Raw genomic sequence first — 13,425 nt, 5'->3', positions numbered from 1 at the left:
AAAGGCTCAAAGGGAAGAGTAGTAATAAAGATTTAGTACAATATCGTGTATAATGGCACCTCAGACCGCGTCCCTTCTCTCTCGCCCCAATGGCCGGCAGCCCAGTGACACTCTGGGGCCTCAGGCCAGGGGTCCGTCCCCGCGCCCTCGGGCTGCGGGCTTTGCCGGAGGGCTTCCACACGGTGCTCGTGAGGGGACGCGTGACCAATCGCTTCACTTTCTCCACTTGGCAGCAACGTCTGAAACGTGGCCGCCGCTCGAAACCCAGCGGCGCCAGGAGATGCTTGCCAAGGCCTACGGACCACGGCGGGGAGAAAAGAAAGCCGTGCCTCGGCCCACAGCGGCGGAGGGGACGGGGGACGAGCGGGGACGGCCGGTTGCCGGGGAGAAGGCGACGCCGCGCGGCAGCCCGCGCGCGAACAAAATGGCGACGGGCGGCAGTGGCGGGGGCCTGTCGCGGGTAAGGCGGCGGTTTGGGCGCGGGGCGGCGGGAAGCGGCGCGGTGCAGAGGGTGCGGACCGCACGCTGAGTCGCCCTCGTTGCAGGTGTGCAAAGCGCCGGGCGGCCCCTCGGTGCCCGCCGGGAGCGGCGCGGTGAGCGGCGAGCTGCTGGCGCGGGAGGAGCGCTACAAGTAAGGGGCGGCCGGGGGGGCGGTGGCAGTTCCTGCTCACCAGCCCGGCACCGCTCGCTGCGGGCTGGCGGGGAATCGGTCCCCGCTATCCGAGTCTCTGAACCGCTCGTCCCTGAGCGCGCTGAGAGCAAGGCTGTAACTTCTTTCCTTCTGTCACCGTGCCCTGCGGGAACCCGAGGGTGGCTGTGCACCTCGCTGGGCCTCGCTTCGCTCAGGGGCCTTAGGTTTTGCTACTTAACAAAATGGCGTTACTCGTACTAACCTGCATATAGATGCGGTGACATGTTTTAATTATATACTCACGTCATTGAACGTGACTGCTTCTCTAGTCCCTGCTTCGAAGTACGCTTCAGGATCGTGACTGAAAACAGAAGTGCTGTGGAGTTAAAGATGTAAAATGTGGTTTAAGCAGTGACATGACAGAAAACAAGGGCACCCTTTCTCTCTCAGAAGGGCTGTGCAACCTGGAAGAGACCCGAGTGGCCTTTCAGTATCTGAAGGGGGGCTGTAAGAAAGAAGGGGGCATGCACTTCAGTGGGGTGTGCTGTGACAGGACAAGGGGAAATGGTTTCACGCTAAAGGAGGGGGGTTTTATACTGGATAGAAGGAAGAAGTTTTTACAGTAAGGGCAGGGAGGCACTGGCACAGGTTGCCCAGAGAGGTGGTGATGCCCCATCCATGGAGATACCCGAGGTCAGGCTGGAGGGGCTCTGAGCACCTGGTGGAGCTGTAGGTGTCCCTGTTCAGTGCAGGGGAGCTGGACTGGGTGGCCTTTAAGCATTCCTTCCAACTGAAACCATTCTGTGATTCTATTATAGTCTAAACGTGTGTACGTGGTGTTTTATTACTATCGATTTGATAGAAAGCCAGGACGCTGATGAGTTAACTTGAATAATACCCTGTAGTATTTGCTGCTCCTTTGTAGGAGTTATTAAAATTTCACTTAGTTCAGGCAGATGCTACCAGGCTCACATGTACATCTTCAAATCTTTCAGAAACTCGGTGACAAGCTTTGTTACTGTACTCTTTCAGGAGACTGAATGCAGAGTTAGAAGCAAAAAGAGAAAAATTGATGCGTCAGACCGAAGAAGTAATGGTGAGTAGGTTATGCAGGGTGTTATATAATTCAGCCCTGGTTCACATGGACGCAGGGTCAAGTTTCAAAAGAAATTATTTCAACCGTGACAACTAAAAGTAGTTTGGTTTCAAATTCAATCTGAGCTTTTCTTGCCTTTTCCCAACCCCCTTCCTTCAAAATTGTAAACTTCTACTAAAAACGTGTGCAGTAATAGTTTTTAATAGAATTTCATCAGGTAGATGGATATTCACATAACTGTGCAGAGCATTTGTGCACTTATACATAAGATCAGCTAAAAAAGCTTTTTATGATGTTTAAGTATAGTCTCTGCAGACAGTTTTATGTCTTAAATAAAATGCTATTTTGGTGTTTGAAAACCAGATGCTGCAATAACTAGTGAAATACGAAAGGAGTACAAACAATAAGCAATATAAATAGAAAGTATGTACTTAGTTAAAAGGAAACTTTCTTAAAACAGAAAAAAAAATCCTGTTTATCATTATTATTATCTTTTAACGTTGGTGTGGCTTTGTGCCAATTTTTATATGAAAATTGGTCAAGTTATACAAAAAAGAGAGCCGGGGTGATCTGTTTTATACCCAATACACCTTTAAAGAAGGTGCCCTTCTTATTAGAAATATTCAAAATATGGTTTCACTCAAATAAAAAAGGCTTAAAAACCAAAATATTTTGCCTATTTATTAAACTTCATTCTTTGTGTCCTATGAAGACATACATTCCTCTAGAGTTCTGGTAAGTTGACTGTTTGGCATTTGAACAGAAGCAGATGAAGCACCCAAAATAGCATCTAGTCTCTTTCCTTTGAAAAACAGCAACAACCAAACCACTTTTTCCCCCCCCTCTAAACGCAGCTGCAGATCAAATATTATTGGGACACTTAATAAACCATGTAGCACTGCCCGATTGCACAGATGCACATTTAACAACAAAAGAAAAACAAGTCAAAATTTTAGAAAGAAAACAGGATAACTACTTTTAGCTCTGGATTATGCTTTCTAACTGTTTCTTAGCAACACAGAAGCTATCTCAATGTTCAGTGTTTGACTAAATTGTTTCTCTAAAGAACATAACATATCAAGGTCCAAATTATGGCCGTATTGTATGAATGAAGACTTACATTTAAGGCTTATGTGGCAATACAGCAAATTGAAAGTTTGTTCCACCTGCTATGCATCTCTACTTCTGCATTTCAGAGAAAAAGGGAGGATAACAGCATCTCGGATGATGAGTTTGCAGAAGTTTTAAGTTACACGTTCTGAAGCAGAAATAAATATTTGCAGACAGCAGCAGTTTTTTGATTTCAAGCTATCTTTTCCTATGTTTAAAAAATCCTTTTCTACAATAGACTTAAGTCACCATGTCTTCTATGGTTTCACTATTACTTACGAATATATAATTTCTCATTAATTGTTCATATTCTCCCCAAATTGACTTCTTTCTTTTCCTTAATAAAGAAGAGCCAACAAGAGACACTATCTAGACCAATTTCAGTACAAACTAAGTACTGTGAAGATGACAAACAGAGGTATGTACTTTACAATTGCTGTGTGTATTTCATGGGGAATGTCTGGTGATCATCTGTACTTTCTGACTTGTCCTAGTTATGCTTTGCAGCATAAATCACTGGATTAGTGGAGTCTAAATATTATCCTATTGTTTTAAATAACTGATACTAAACCAGTGTTCCTTGTTTTTGTAGAAGTCTTAATTTTGCTGAAATATTCTATCTAGGAGACTGAGTAGTTCAGGTATATGTAAAAATGCAAGTAAAAGTAGCGGGTTTATTTACAGTACAAAACAGTAGACGTCCAGCAGATGGCTTTTAACCAGTTTAGCTTATAAAGAAATAGCATTTATCTTCATTCTAATTTTACTTGGCTTAAATGCTGTGGAATGGGAAATGCACTATTTAAAGAAACAACAGCAGAAAAACCCACAACAACAAAGAAACCCAACATAGACAAACATTCAGCTGCCACCATCTGGAATTTTGATATCATTACACTTTACATACCTGTGGTCTGTAAGAATTTATGTCCAAATGTGGGTTTTGGCCTCCATATTGCAATCTGTTAGCTGTAGAGTGGTACCTGGCACTATTTACTCAGTTATTCAAAGGTTTGTATAAAGGTAGCACTGAAAGTGGCTAAGTTGGAGATATGCTAATATACAGTTTAATGGAGGATCTGATCAACTAGATTACCAAATTTGTGCCAAGAAGTCTGTGATGGAAGCCTGTACACCAGCAAAAACCTTTGCTACTATAGTAACAGTTATTTCTGAGCTATTTTGAGGCTGTCTCCATAAGCTGTGAAGGTCAGAAAAAAAACAAATTCAAAAAACACCATCTCTTATCAGTATAGCCGTGCATTGTAAGCATATTCTAGTACATAGTTCCTCCTTAGTTTTACATTCTGCTGGCTGAATTTTGAACACCTGACAGAAGATCTTTATGAACTTCAAAACAAATTTGAATTATAGAGTAATTTTACAAATGAATGTGATCAGAGGAATCAGCCCTACAAAGAGAGTTAACAGCTATGGTGGTATACGTTTGAAATAAATGGAAGTGCTGGAATCGTTATGAAAATGTTGGTAGGTAGTGCATCAGAGCAGCAACTAATCTACTAATTACCTACATAAATTAAAAGGTCTTAAAACAAGCACTGTCTGTGTTCTGGTAAACATGTATAGAAGACAATTGAAATCCCACGCCAGAGTGAAAAAAAAATACAAGCGTATGTTAGGAATCAGGCACACTGATTATCCATGAGTGAACATTGAGGCCATTCAATTAGATTAGTTCCAAGTATTTGATATTTATTTTTCCTGCAAAATTATGCAAGCAAATATGCCATAAGTCCAAAGGAAGCACCTAAAATCTTTTAGAAACAAGTTCCATTGTTTCCTGTATGGAAAATGAACACTAGAGACACTGGAATGAGGGGAAACCATTGAGGTTAAGTAGGAGATAGAATGAGAAAAAAGACAAGTGGCAAAAATTAATAGGAAATGTTAAAAGGCAAAAATATTCAAGTGATTCTCTGTGGATGTATTTTAAAATAAGTAACTGAGGAGATTTTGTAGCTTTTTTTTTTTTTTTTTCATAGAAATGTGAATTACCTAGAGACAAAGCAGCTCCACTGACACTGCATTGAAATCAGCTTTTGTTTACACTTTTGCTCTTCAGAGCATCACCAGGCTCATGGAGATGGGATCTGTGTGCGCATGGGCAGGCACGGTGTAGGCTTTGAATAGGATTAGCAAACACAAAGGGTTTGCTCATGCACATGCACCTCATATTTACGTGCTGAGATGGAATTGCTAAATGTTAGCTTCTGTTTTAGTGTCACTGCAACTGTCCAGCTACGTATTTATATACCTTTTCAGGTTTTACACGTTCATTTCACTTACCAAGCAACTATAGAACTGTATTGCAAGGCTTTAAAAATGGGTTGTTGTGGGAAAGAGGGGGAAAAAGCACAATAAGGATAAACAAATTTAAGAAATTTGGTAAACAATGAGGTTTTAATTTGTTTTGTGAGGAAAGCTGGGGGACAAGGGGCTCAGTAGGACCAGATCAGTCTACTGATCAAAAGAATGCTTTGTTTTCTTGGGCATCAAATGTTGTATTTTCATATTTTTCAGCAAATGTAACTGTTATTTCTGTGGCAACAACTCCTCACTTTCTACGTCCTCTGTAAAACTAGCCAATAGGAAGGGAGCGTGAGGAAAATAGGGTAAATAGACAAAAACTAATCATCCTATTCTTGAAGGCTGTTGCCAGCCACACAGATCATTTCTCCCGCGGTGGTTTTGGTTGGATTTTTTTTTTGGATTAATACAGTCTGGAGCTTTGTTCAGATAATTCTTGTTGATGAATGGGTGTCTAACATTTTTTAAAGGCAAAACCTAAATATTTGTCCAGATCAGCTGGGGCAAAATACTGAGGTGACTTGATGTGCCTAACATTTAGAATTTATTACAAATATAAGCTTATGTGTTAATTGAGGTCTTAGAAGCTGTAAAAAGTGGTAGAGAAGGGTAATCATTCAGGGGACTGATAGAGATCTACATAACTCGGACTCTGTAAACCAAGCAATTGTACATCTGAGATGAGACTTGAGTAGTACACAACATGCTAACATTTTCTGCTCTCTTCCAAAATAATCATTTAACCTGAAATGTGGTTTTCAGCCAAATAAATAGATAAGCAAGCTACTCTTTCATTCCTGTTCCCTCCCTCCCCCAAATCTATTAAATGCATACAGTATTGGCAGTATGTATTTCAGAGGAAACTCTGTGAGACTTTTAAAATTTACTTTAAATAAATTGCTCCCATCTCCCATTTATTTCACAGTACCTTTCAACTGCCAGCAGTCAATTTAGGCATTCCCATTCTCAGAGGTAGAGAACACAGGCCTATATCTTTATTGTTTTGCATTAATTCACTTATTGGAATGTCAGGTGATGTCACTGAACTGCTGGTGATCTTTGGTCATGTTGCCTGTCTCTCCTGTTGAAGCTGTTAAGGCTCCATCCATACACTAACTAAGTGCTCCCTGGTACAGGGAATTGCTGGTCGTATTTGCTGCAGTTACCTGCACTGCAAGAGATGAGATTCAGATTCTAGTACATAAGCAAACTGTTGGGTTGGAGACCATAATGGAATAATTATCCTAGACTCCCCAGGTGACTTGTGAAGCAAATGAGATAGAATGGAAATGAGAATGAGACTGAATTTATGATTGGACCTGGCATATGTTCTTACACACTGCTGATGGTGGATATATCTAATATTACTCTCCTAGTTGGTGATGGTGGATTTTTATCACAATAGTGTTGATTTTTGCTATACACACTCAGTGAATTTAATTATTTTTTTTTTCTGCAGAGATCCACTCTGTTTTAAAGTTTCATCCCTTACACACTCTCACACCAAGGTATCAAACTCAAAATTATTCTAACTAATTTTGCTTCTGCCTATTACTTCTGTTTTTGAGGCCATGCTGTATAGGGGGCTTACATGGGCAGGAAGCCTGAGGGAAAGGACGCTCAGAGCAGACTGTTACAGGGACAGATGGAGCAGCATCTCCAATACTTTTTTTCTGCAGCTCCACCACTGGATAAGTAGGCTTTCACTACATTTCTTCCTTTCCGCAGTATAATACTAAAGGCAATACTACAGTCTTCTCATAGTAAAAAAAAAAAAAAAAAAAAAAAAAAAAAATTAATACAGGATGGAAAATGCAATGGAAAAGGGAGATTTAAATTAGGAACAAACTAATGTAACTTGCTGGTCTCCAATTAGAATTACATTGAGTCTTTCAGCAGATGAGTTAAAGTTTCCAGAATGTTCCTCACACTTATTTATCAGAGTACAGTAGACTAATTTTTGAAGATCATTTACGTGGGTGAAAGAAACAGAATATTGTGAGATCTTTCTGTGGGGGACTTAAGATTACAACAATACTATTAAAAGAAAAAAAAAAAAGGCATTTCTGAAGACATGATAAACAGTGTAAACAGTGTTCAAAGAAGTGCAATCCACAACAAATAGTTAATAACTTGATAATATCTAGGAGCCTTCTTATTAGATAAGTTAATATGAGTGCATCTGAAAAAGATCCTACAAGGAAGTAATGTTGCAATGTATATAATTTGGGCATATGGGCATGAAATAGGCAAGATAATGACTAGTACAAATAAAACTGAAAAAAATCTAAGATACTGAGACTTTGGAACTCGTGTGTTGGGCTTGAATATATGAAAAAGGAGGGAAATAAAAAGGCAAAACACACACTAGCAAAAAGTCATTACTAACTAATAAAAAGTCCTATTTTCTGTGAAATTTTACAGCCATCAAACAAGAAGAAATGTGCTTCTGCATCCATGGCTCAGAACAGAACGTATTCTGGAAATAAAGGGAAAATAATAACTTCAAGGTATATTATGCATGTGTTTTGTTGTTGTTTGTAATTAAGAGTTTTGGTTTTTGTCTTATCAGGGTATTTTTATTCATACATGCTTCTACATTTATATATATCTGTACAACTAAATGCACCAAATGGTTTCTGTAGTCAGCTCCCCCAGGCAGCTGTCTGGTTACCTAAACTCACCTCTACTCAAGCTTTTCTGGAGGCTGAAAAAAGTTGAGCTCTGCTAACACCATCAGTAAAAGGATGCCTAATGAGCACACTCAAAGTACATCTGGGGCAAATGGAGTACACACCAGTGGTGCAGGCTAATTTGTGATCAGACCTGTTATGGGAAACATGAGGCCTTCTAGCTTCTCTGCTATTTTGGTGAATCTGGGGCTTACAAAACTAGAGAAAGTCAGTAACGGTACCACAGCTTTCTGGGGTTTTCAGCTTTTGCTGAATAGCTACATCTCTGTTAGCAAATTCAAGGTCATAAGACCAAAAAATTGGGTTCTGGACAGAAGAGTAGAAGAGCAGAGAAATAATAGAAAAATGTTTGTGGATAAAATCCTGAGAGCAAATGAAAACTGTCACAAGAGAAAGCATGGACACGTACCAAAACAGGATAAAAATGGTCTGCAGAGTGACAGAACACAGAATCAGTACAGGCCAAGAACATCTGTTGGGATGTGGGAGTCACCTGTGGACCCTTTCTACCTCTTTGACTCCAGTGAGGTTGTGCTGGCACCGTATCATGAGATTTAGGAATGGAGTTGCACAGGTACAGAACCCATAAGGTGAACCCAGAGCTGTAGGAGAAAGCGAGCCTGTGTAGCATCTTTGTTGTATACGTTGTGTTCAGTGCTGTTATAAAAACTTCCTTTTGCAACTTCTAGAATTAATGAACTTTCCTATCCAGGCATAAGATGTAGAAGCTAACAGACAAAGGAAAAAAAGTGAAATTTAAGGCAGTAGTTAAGTCCAAAAGAGCATTCATGTTTCTTTCCCTTACTCTGAGGTATGGAATTGTTGGATGAGAAATAAGCAGTACTAAAATCATCTTAGTAGAAAATAGTAATTTATCTGCTTCTACATTATAATACATAAGCTGTTGTAATCATGTGGAAGATAATAGTATTTTGCATGAAGAAAATGAGAAATTTGTTGATTAGTTGTTGTGAGAGCAAGCTATGAAGTTGCATTAGATATAGCAAATACTATATTTCTGTAATTTTTGCTTTAGATTATGAATGTAAAATAGTGCTTGTGTTTGTTTTTTGTTTTTGTTTTTTCCTTTTGCTTGGTTTTAGTTCAGAAATCAATCTGGAAACACAAAATGCTGATGGTGTTGCAGTGTTGGAGGATTGCACTGGTTTTTCTTTAGCAAAAACAGTGAGTGAAATTGAAGGAAAACTAGAGAAAGGAGGCTTGCCAGATTGTCTGGATGATGATATTATTCCAAATACTGCAAGTGAAATTGGAGCAGGTAGGTTTCCTCCTATGGTTACATACGTTATTTGTACTCCCTGACTGTTAGTAATGGTTTCTCCTTGGAGGAAAAAGAAAAATTTATGTAGAAATAATAGGGAAAGTTTTATGCCCTTAAGTTATATGATGTTAATACAAAAAGGTTTTTCTTCTTAAGTAGTCCTAAAGGAAGATGAGGTCATATATGAATAATTGTGGGGGAAAAAAAGTGAATTTTTATCTTTCCAGGAAGACATTTAAACATTTAAAAATGTTGAATATATGGATAACACTTGACTCATTCCACTCAGGAAGCAGAAATACACAATGCTAAGCTTATACTTCCAAAAAATGAACTTCAGTTTTTTGCAAATTCTGCCTTTAGAGAAAAGATTTTTCCTCAAATCAGTGCTTTGGATTAAGTGGCTTGAATGAAGTGATGTTGCAGTTACAGTGCATGAATGAGGAGCCTCCTGACACTAGTGCTGAGTGATGTGTCTTTGTCCTAGAAATGGAGTAGGAAGGGAGACTGCCACATTTGCCAGTGAAGCTAAAGGCACGATGCACATCTGTCTTTTTGGGACCTGGTGTGTTCAAAGCTTTATGGCATTTCTTACAATGTTAAAGTAAGCATCAAGTCAGATTGACTGCATCAATTAAAAAAAATGCAAAAAAACTCCTCATATAATCTAACAGCTCTGTGTCAACAAGCATACTTACACAGAAATAGCTTGGTTTCTAACCTTGTGTAATTGTGTGCAAGTCTTACTTTAAATCTCCTAATACAGATCCTCAGATTTTTATTTATTAGAGTTCCTTTTCATTGCTTTGTACTGCAGCAGAATCTTACACCTGCAGGAGTTGTTTGTTATTGGTGCTCATGAGTAGTGAGGATTATTTCTGTTACTTTAACGATGAAGTGAACTGAAAACACTGTGGAATGATTTATCCTTCTGAAATTTGTCTCGCCTGTTTAGAACACCCTGAATGCCTCACAGACAGCAGCAATTCATTCTCAACCTGGTGAAGAAATTGTTGCGGAGCAGATTAGCAGAGTAAATCTGACAGAGCAGTTACAATTATCACGAGAAAGTAGCCATAGATACTAAGTAGCCCCTGCTACAGAGGTTCTGGGCCCACCCTTACTCTGAGGGAAGATTTTGTAAGCAGGTCATTAATGATAAAAGGAAAGCTGTTTTGTTGGTTTGGGGTTTTTTTTTTGGTAACGGAAACACCAGCAACCACCACATTACATTGGATGTACAGCAAGCTAAACAAAGTATTTTTTCCACAGTCTGTAACTGAATTAGATAAGCTACTGCCACAGGACATTGTGAATACCTATATATAATATGGTTTGAGAAATGGTAATACAGAAGTATATGTGACAATTAAGTTTGATGCCTTCAGTATGCCTGCAGCTCAGGAAGTTACAACTTCAGCTGCAGCCTGCAGTCAATAAGGGAAGGTGTGTGAAATAAAAGGAATTCTACTTAGAATTATTAGGAATTTTTAGAGCAAAGCAACAGCTGTGCCCATCCATCCATTCCCATTCAGCTTCTGATATGCGCCTCCTCTCCTTCATTCTTTTCCCACTGTACCTACTGTGCACAGCGGCCATTCCTGTGTTGTTCTGCGTGAGCCTCATTTCGTTTCCATGCTTTGTGCATGTGGAAGTTCAGAGGGAGTTCCTTGTGAATAATCTGTGGGAGAGTGGGGAATGGGAAGTAGAAGAGGTTGCTCTCTTCCCCTCCACTTGTTTTGTCACAGTGCTTGTACATTGCTTAGCTGCCCCCGAGTGAGAAAGTACTGCATTTGGGGAAAAAAGCCCTCTGAATGTGTTGGATCTTAAATGGTTGGGTATTGCTAGAAGTGTTCTTTAAAAAAAGCACAGACTACTTTGTAAGGGGGTATTTACCTATTAGGAGGTGTTTGCAGCCTACATTTAATTCCTTGTTGTGAGCAGTATAAAGTTAGTTGTAACTACACAAAGTACAGCTACAGATTGCACTGCAGAATTGCCCTAGATGTACTTTCCTTGACTTTAAGCTTAAAGCATGCTGTAACCATACAGTGCAGCATGACAAAAGGTTCCAGAAATGTTCCATTTTGAGAACTGAGTCTTCTGTATTTTAGAGGTGCTGTTTTCAGTCATTAAAAAGAGAAATCCATCCAAAGCTTTCCCTAAGAATTAGAAACTTGCAACATTTATTTAGAAACATTAGTTTCAATTTACCTATTTCTGCTTAGTAGACCATCAACATAGAATGCTTTTTTTTTTTTAAACAAAGAAGCAAATGAATTGTTTTACATTGGTCTTTTCTGCATTATGAGTCCTCGGGGATATTAAGTGTAACTTTTTATGTCTGCAGAAGCACAAATGAGGTTTCTTAAGGCAAAGTTACGTGTTATGCAGGAAGAGCTGGATAGCATCATGTGTGAATGCAGGAAAAAGGTAAGTTTTCTCATCTGTGAAAAAACCCCGAGTCTGTCCCCCTTTTACGAATCATCAGAATTTCCTCACCTTTATTTATGTTTTTAAGGGATTTTTTTTTTCTTCATTTAGTAAAGAACCAGGGCTCTATTTTTTATTCTTTTTTTTTTTTAATTTCCCAAGAATTTTGAATTGAGAATAGTGATTTCTGGATAAGTGTGATCTCGAGCTAAGAACTAGTAAAGCATACTGCATGGAAAGAAAGAGACAGAAAAGAATGATTGGTGCTGAAGGTATGCCCAGCCTCAAGCAAGATTTTTAGGATGGAAGGGTAGGGAGAGACTTGTTTTTATAGAAACTCCACTTCTGTACGTGCCTTGATTTCTTTTAATAAAGAAATGAAGGACATAATGTATCTCTGAGATAACCTACATTAGAATTCACTTAAAGTATTTAAAAGGTTATAAAAGTAGAAAGTCTTTAAATTATAAGGCTTAATGTGGGCTGTAATTGCCATTAGGTCACAGAGCTAATACAGGATTCCCTTGATGGTAAGAGAAATTTGGATTTGACATATCCGGGAACATTAGCTTGCTTTTAAGTCAAAACCAGATAATCCCTTCAAACATAAAGGACTGACTTATTAGTAATTATATTCTCTTCTTTTCTTAGAATTTTTCCTAGTGTGTACTTCTCACAAGAAATCACAAAATATCTATGTGCCATTATTCATATTATTATTCAAATTATTATTTTGTTCCCACACCCTTTGAATGATGGAGGATTAAATGTTTTACATATTACCACAGGACAGCCTGAAATAGAAAACTGCCCAAAAATACACAAGGAGAAAGAGAGTTGTTTTTTCATAGTACTGCCCTGCTAAATTGGTGGTTTGTTTTCCTCGTTTGTCTTTACAGCTATGGAGAAATCCATCATGAAGCATCTCAATATTTTAAAATAACAGCACTTTTCAAAATGGTAATCTTCATATCTACAGCACATATTTTGTAAATAGAAGTGCAAATATATTGCTATGACATTTTCCTCCTGCAATGTTTTCTGTTTGCTTTTGCTATCTGCTGACAAACAGGATGATGAAAATCAGAATTTAAAATCTCAGCTTAAAGATAGTGAAGAAGAAAGTACGAGACTGCAACGAAAGATCAGCGTGCAGCAATCTCAGACTGAGAAGTACAAGATGTTATCACAAGCAGCAAGCAAAAAATGCGAAGGATTACAGCAAGAGGTTGTTGCACTAAAAAAGGTATTGCAAATATTAGTCTCATTTATCTCACAGTGGAAGAAAATCAGCAGATATTCCCTTCAGACAAGTTCAGCAGATTTGTATCCATCAATTCCATTCACATTTTGATCTCTGATAACAGTTTTAGAAATGGTATTTTGAAGTGTTTAATCACTCTGTAAGAGGAAGAAATGATCAATTTTGCTACTTGCTTTTCTTCTGCTTCTACAGTCATATTCTGTATTTTATGCAAAAGATATGCAAGAGGCAAAGCAACTTTTTTGGAAACTACCATCAAATCCATAAAGAAGTCTTAAAAATACAAGCAAGTTTTATTCTTCTGATTTTATTTGTAGCTGTTAAAAATTACTTCTGGTAATGATAGCTTTGGTGTAAATTGAAGAACTTGCTGAAAGGTTAAAAAACACAACAAAACAAAACAAGTAGAGGAAAGGATGGCTCTTTGTTCTCTGAAACAGACTGTGTGTAAACCAGCCACTGCAGGTTGGATGTATCAGCATTAACCTGCCTGGTCAGAGCAGGTGGCCTTATACCCAGCTCTGTTTGGTTGGAACTTAATCTAAGAGCAGCATGTGTTTTTCTGTAGTTGCTGAGCTGGAGAGGTTG

The 13,425-nt window shown here is 38.8% G+C and overlaps 2 protein-coding genes across 14 annotated transcripts in view; one reads left to right on the top strand and one right to left on the bottom strand.

The window, feature by feature from the left end:
• Positions 1 to 406, bottom strand: part of RFX7 (regulatory factor X7) — a 77,619-nt gene extending 77,213 nt beyond the window's left edge. For both annotated transcript variants that reach the window (XM_046899255.1, XM_429081.8), the window contains exon 1: positions 60 to 406. The gene's annotated coding sequence lies outside the window, so the exon portion shown is untranslated. The remainder of the gene's footprint in view (positions 1 to 59) is intronic.
• The window catches only part of TEX9 (testis expressed 9), a 30,561-nt gene continuing 17,170 nt past the window's right edge, over positions 35 to 13,425 (top strand). For 6 of the 12 annotated variants that reach the window (XM_040706899.2, XM_040706896.2, XM_040706900.2 and 3 more), the window contains exons 1-9: positions 35 to 460; positions 546 to 631; positions 1,664 to 1,727; positions 3,185 to 3,255; positions 6,625 to 6,673; positions 7,590 to 7,675; positions 8,962 to 9,137; positions 11,491 to 11,573; positions 12,646 to 12,819. In XM_040706899.2, the coding sequence (XP_040562833.1) occupies positions 53 to 460; positions 546 to 631; positions 1,664 to 1,727; positions 3,185 to 3,255; positions 6,625 to 6,673; positions 7,590 to 7,675; positions 8,962 to 9,137; positions 11,491 to 11,573; positions 12,646 to 12,819 (1,197 nt within the window). In that variant the 5' untranslated portion in view covers positions 35 to 52. Of the gene's footprint in view, positions 461 to 545; positions 632 to 1,663; positions 1,728 to 3,179; positions 3,256 to 5,190; positions 5,471 to 6,624; positions 6,674 to 7,589; positions 7,676 to 8,961; positions 9,138 to 11,490; positions 11,574 to 12,645; positions 12,820 to 13,425 lie in introns of those variants that run through there. The other 6 variants (XM_046899311.1, XM_015291871.4, XM_046899310.1 and 3 more) reach the window with 5 other exon arrangements.

Source organism: Gallus gallus, chromosome 10 (assembly GCF_016699485.2).
Source record: "Gallus gallus isolate bGalGal1 chromosome 10, bGalGal1.mat.broiler.GRCg7b, whole genome shotgun sequence".
Lineage (NCBI taxonomy): Eukaryota > Metazoa > Chordata > Aves > Galliformes > Phasianidae > Gallus > Gallus gallus.
The sequence above is the reverse complement of the archived record's forward strand: the minus strand, read 5'-3'. Positions and strand labels throughout refer to the sequence as shown.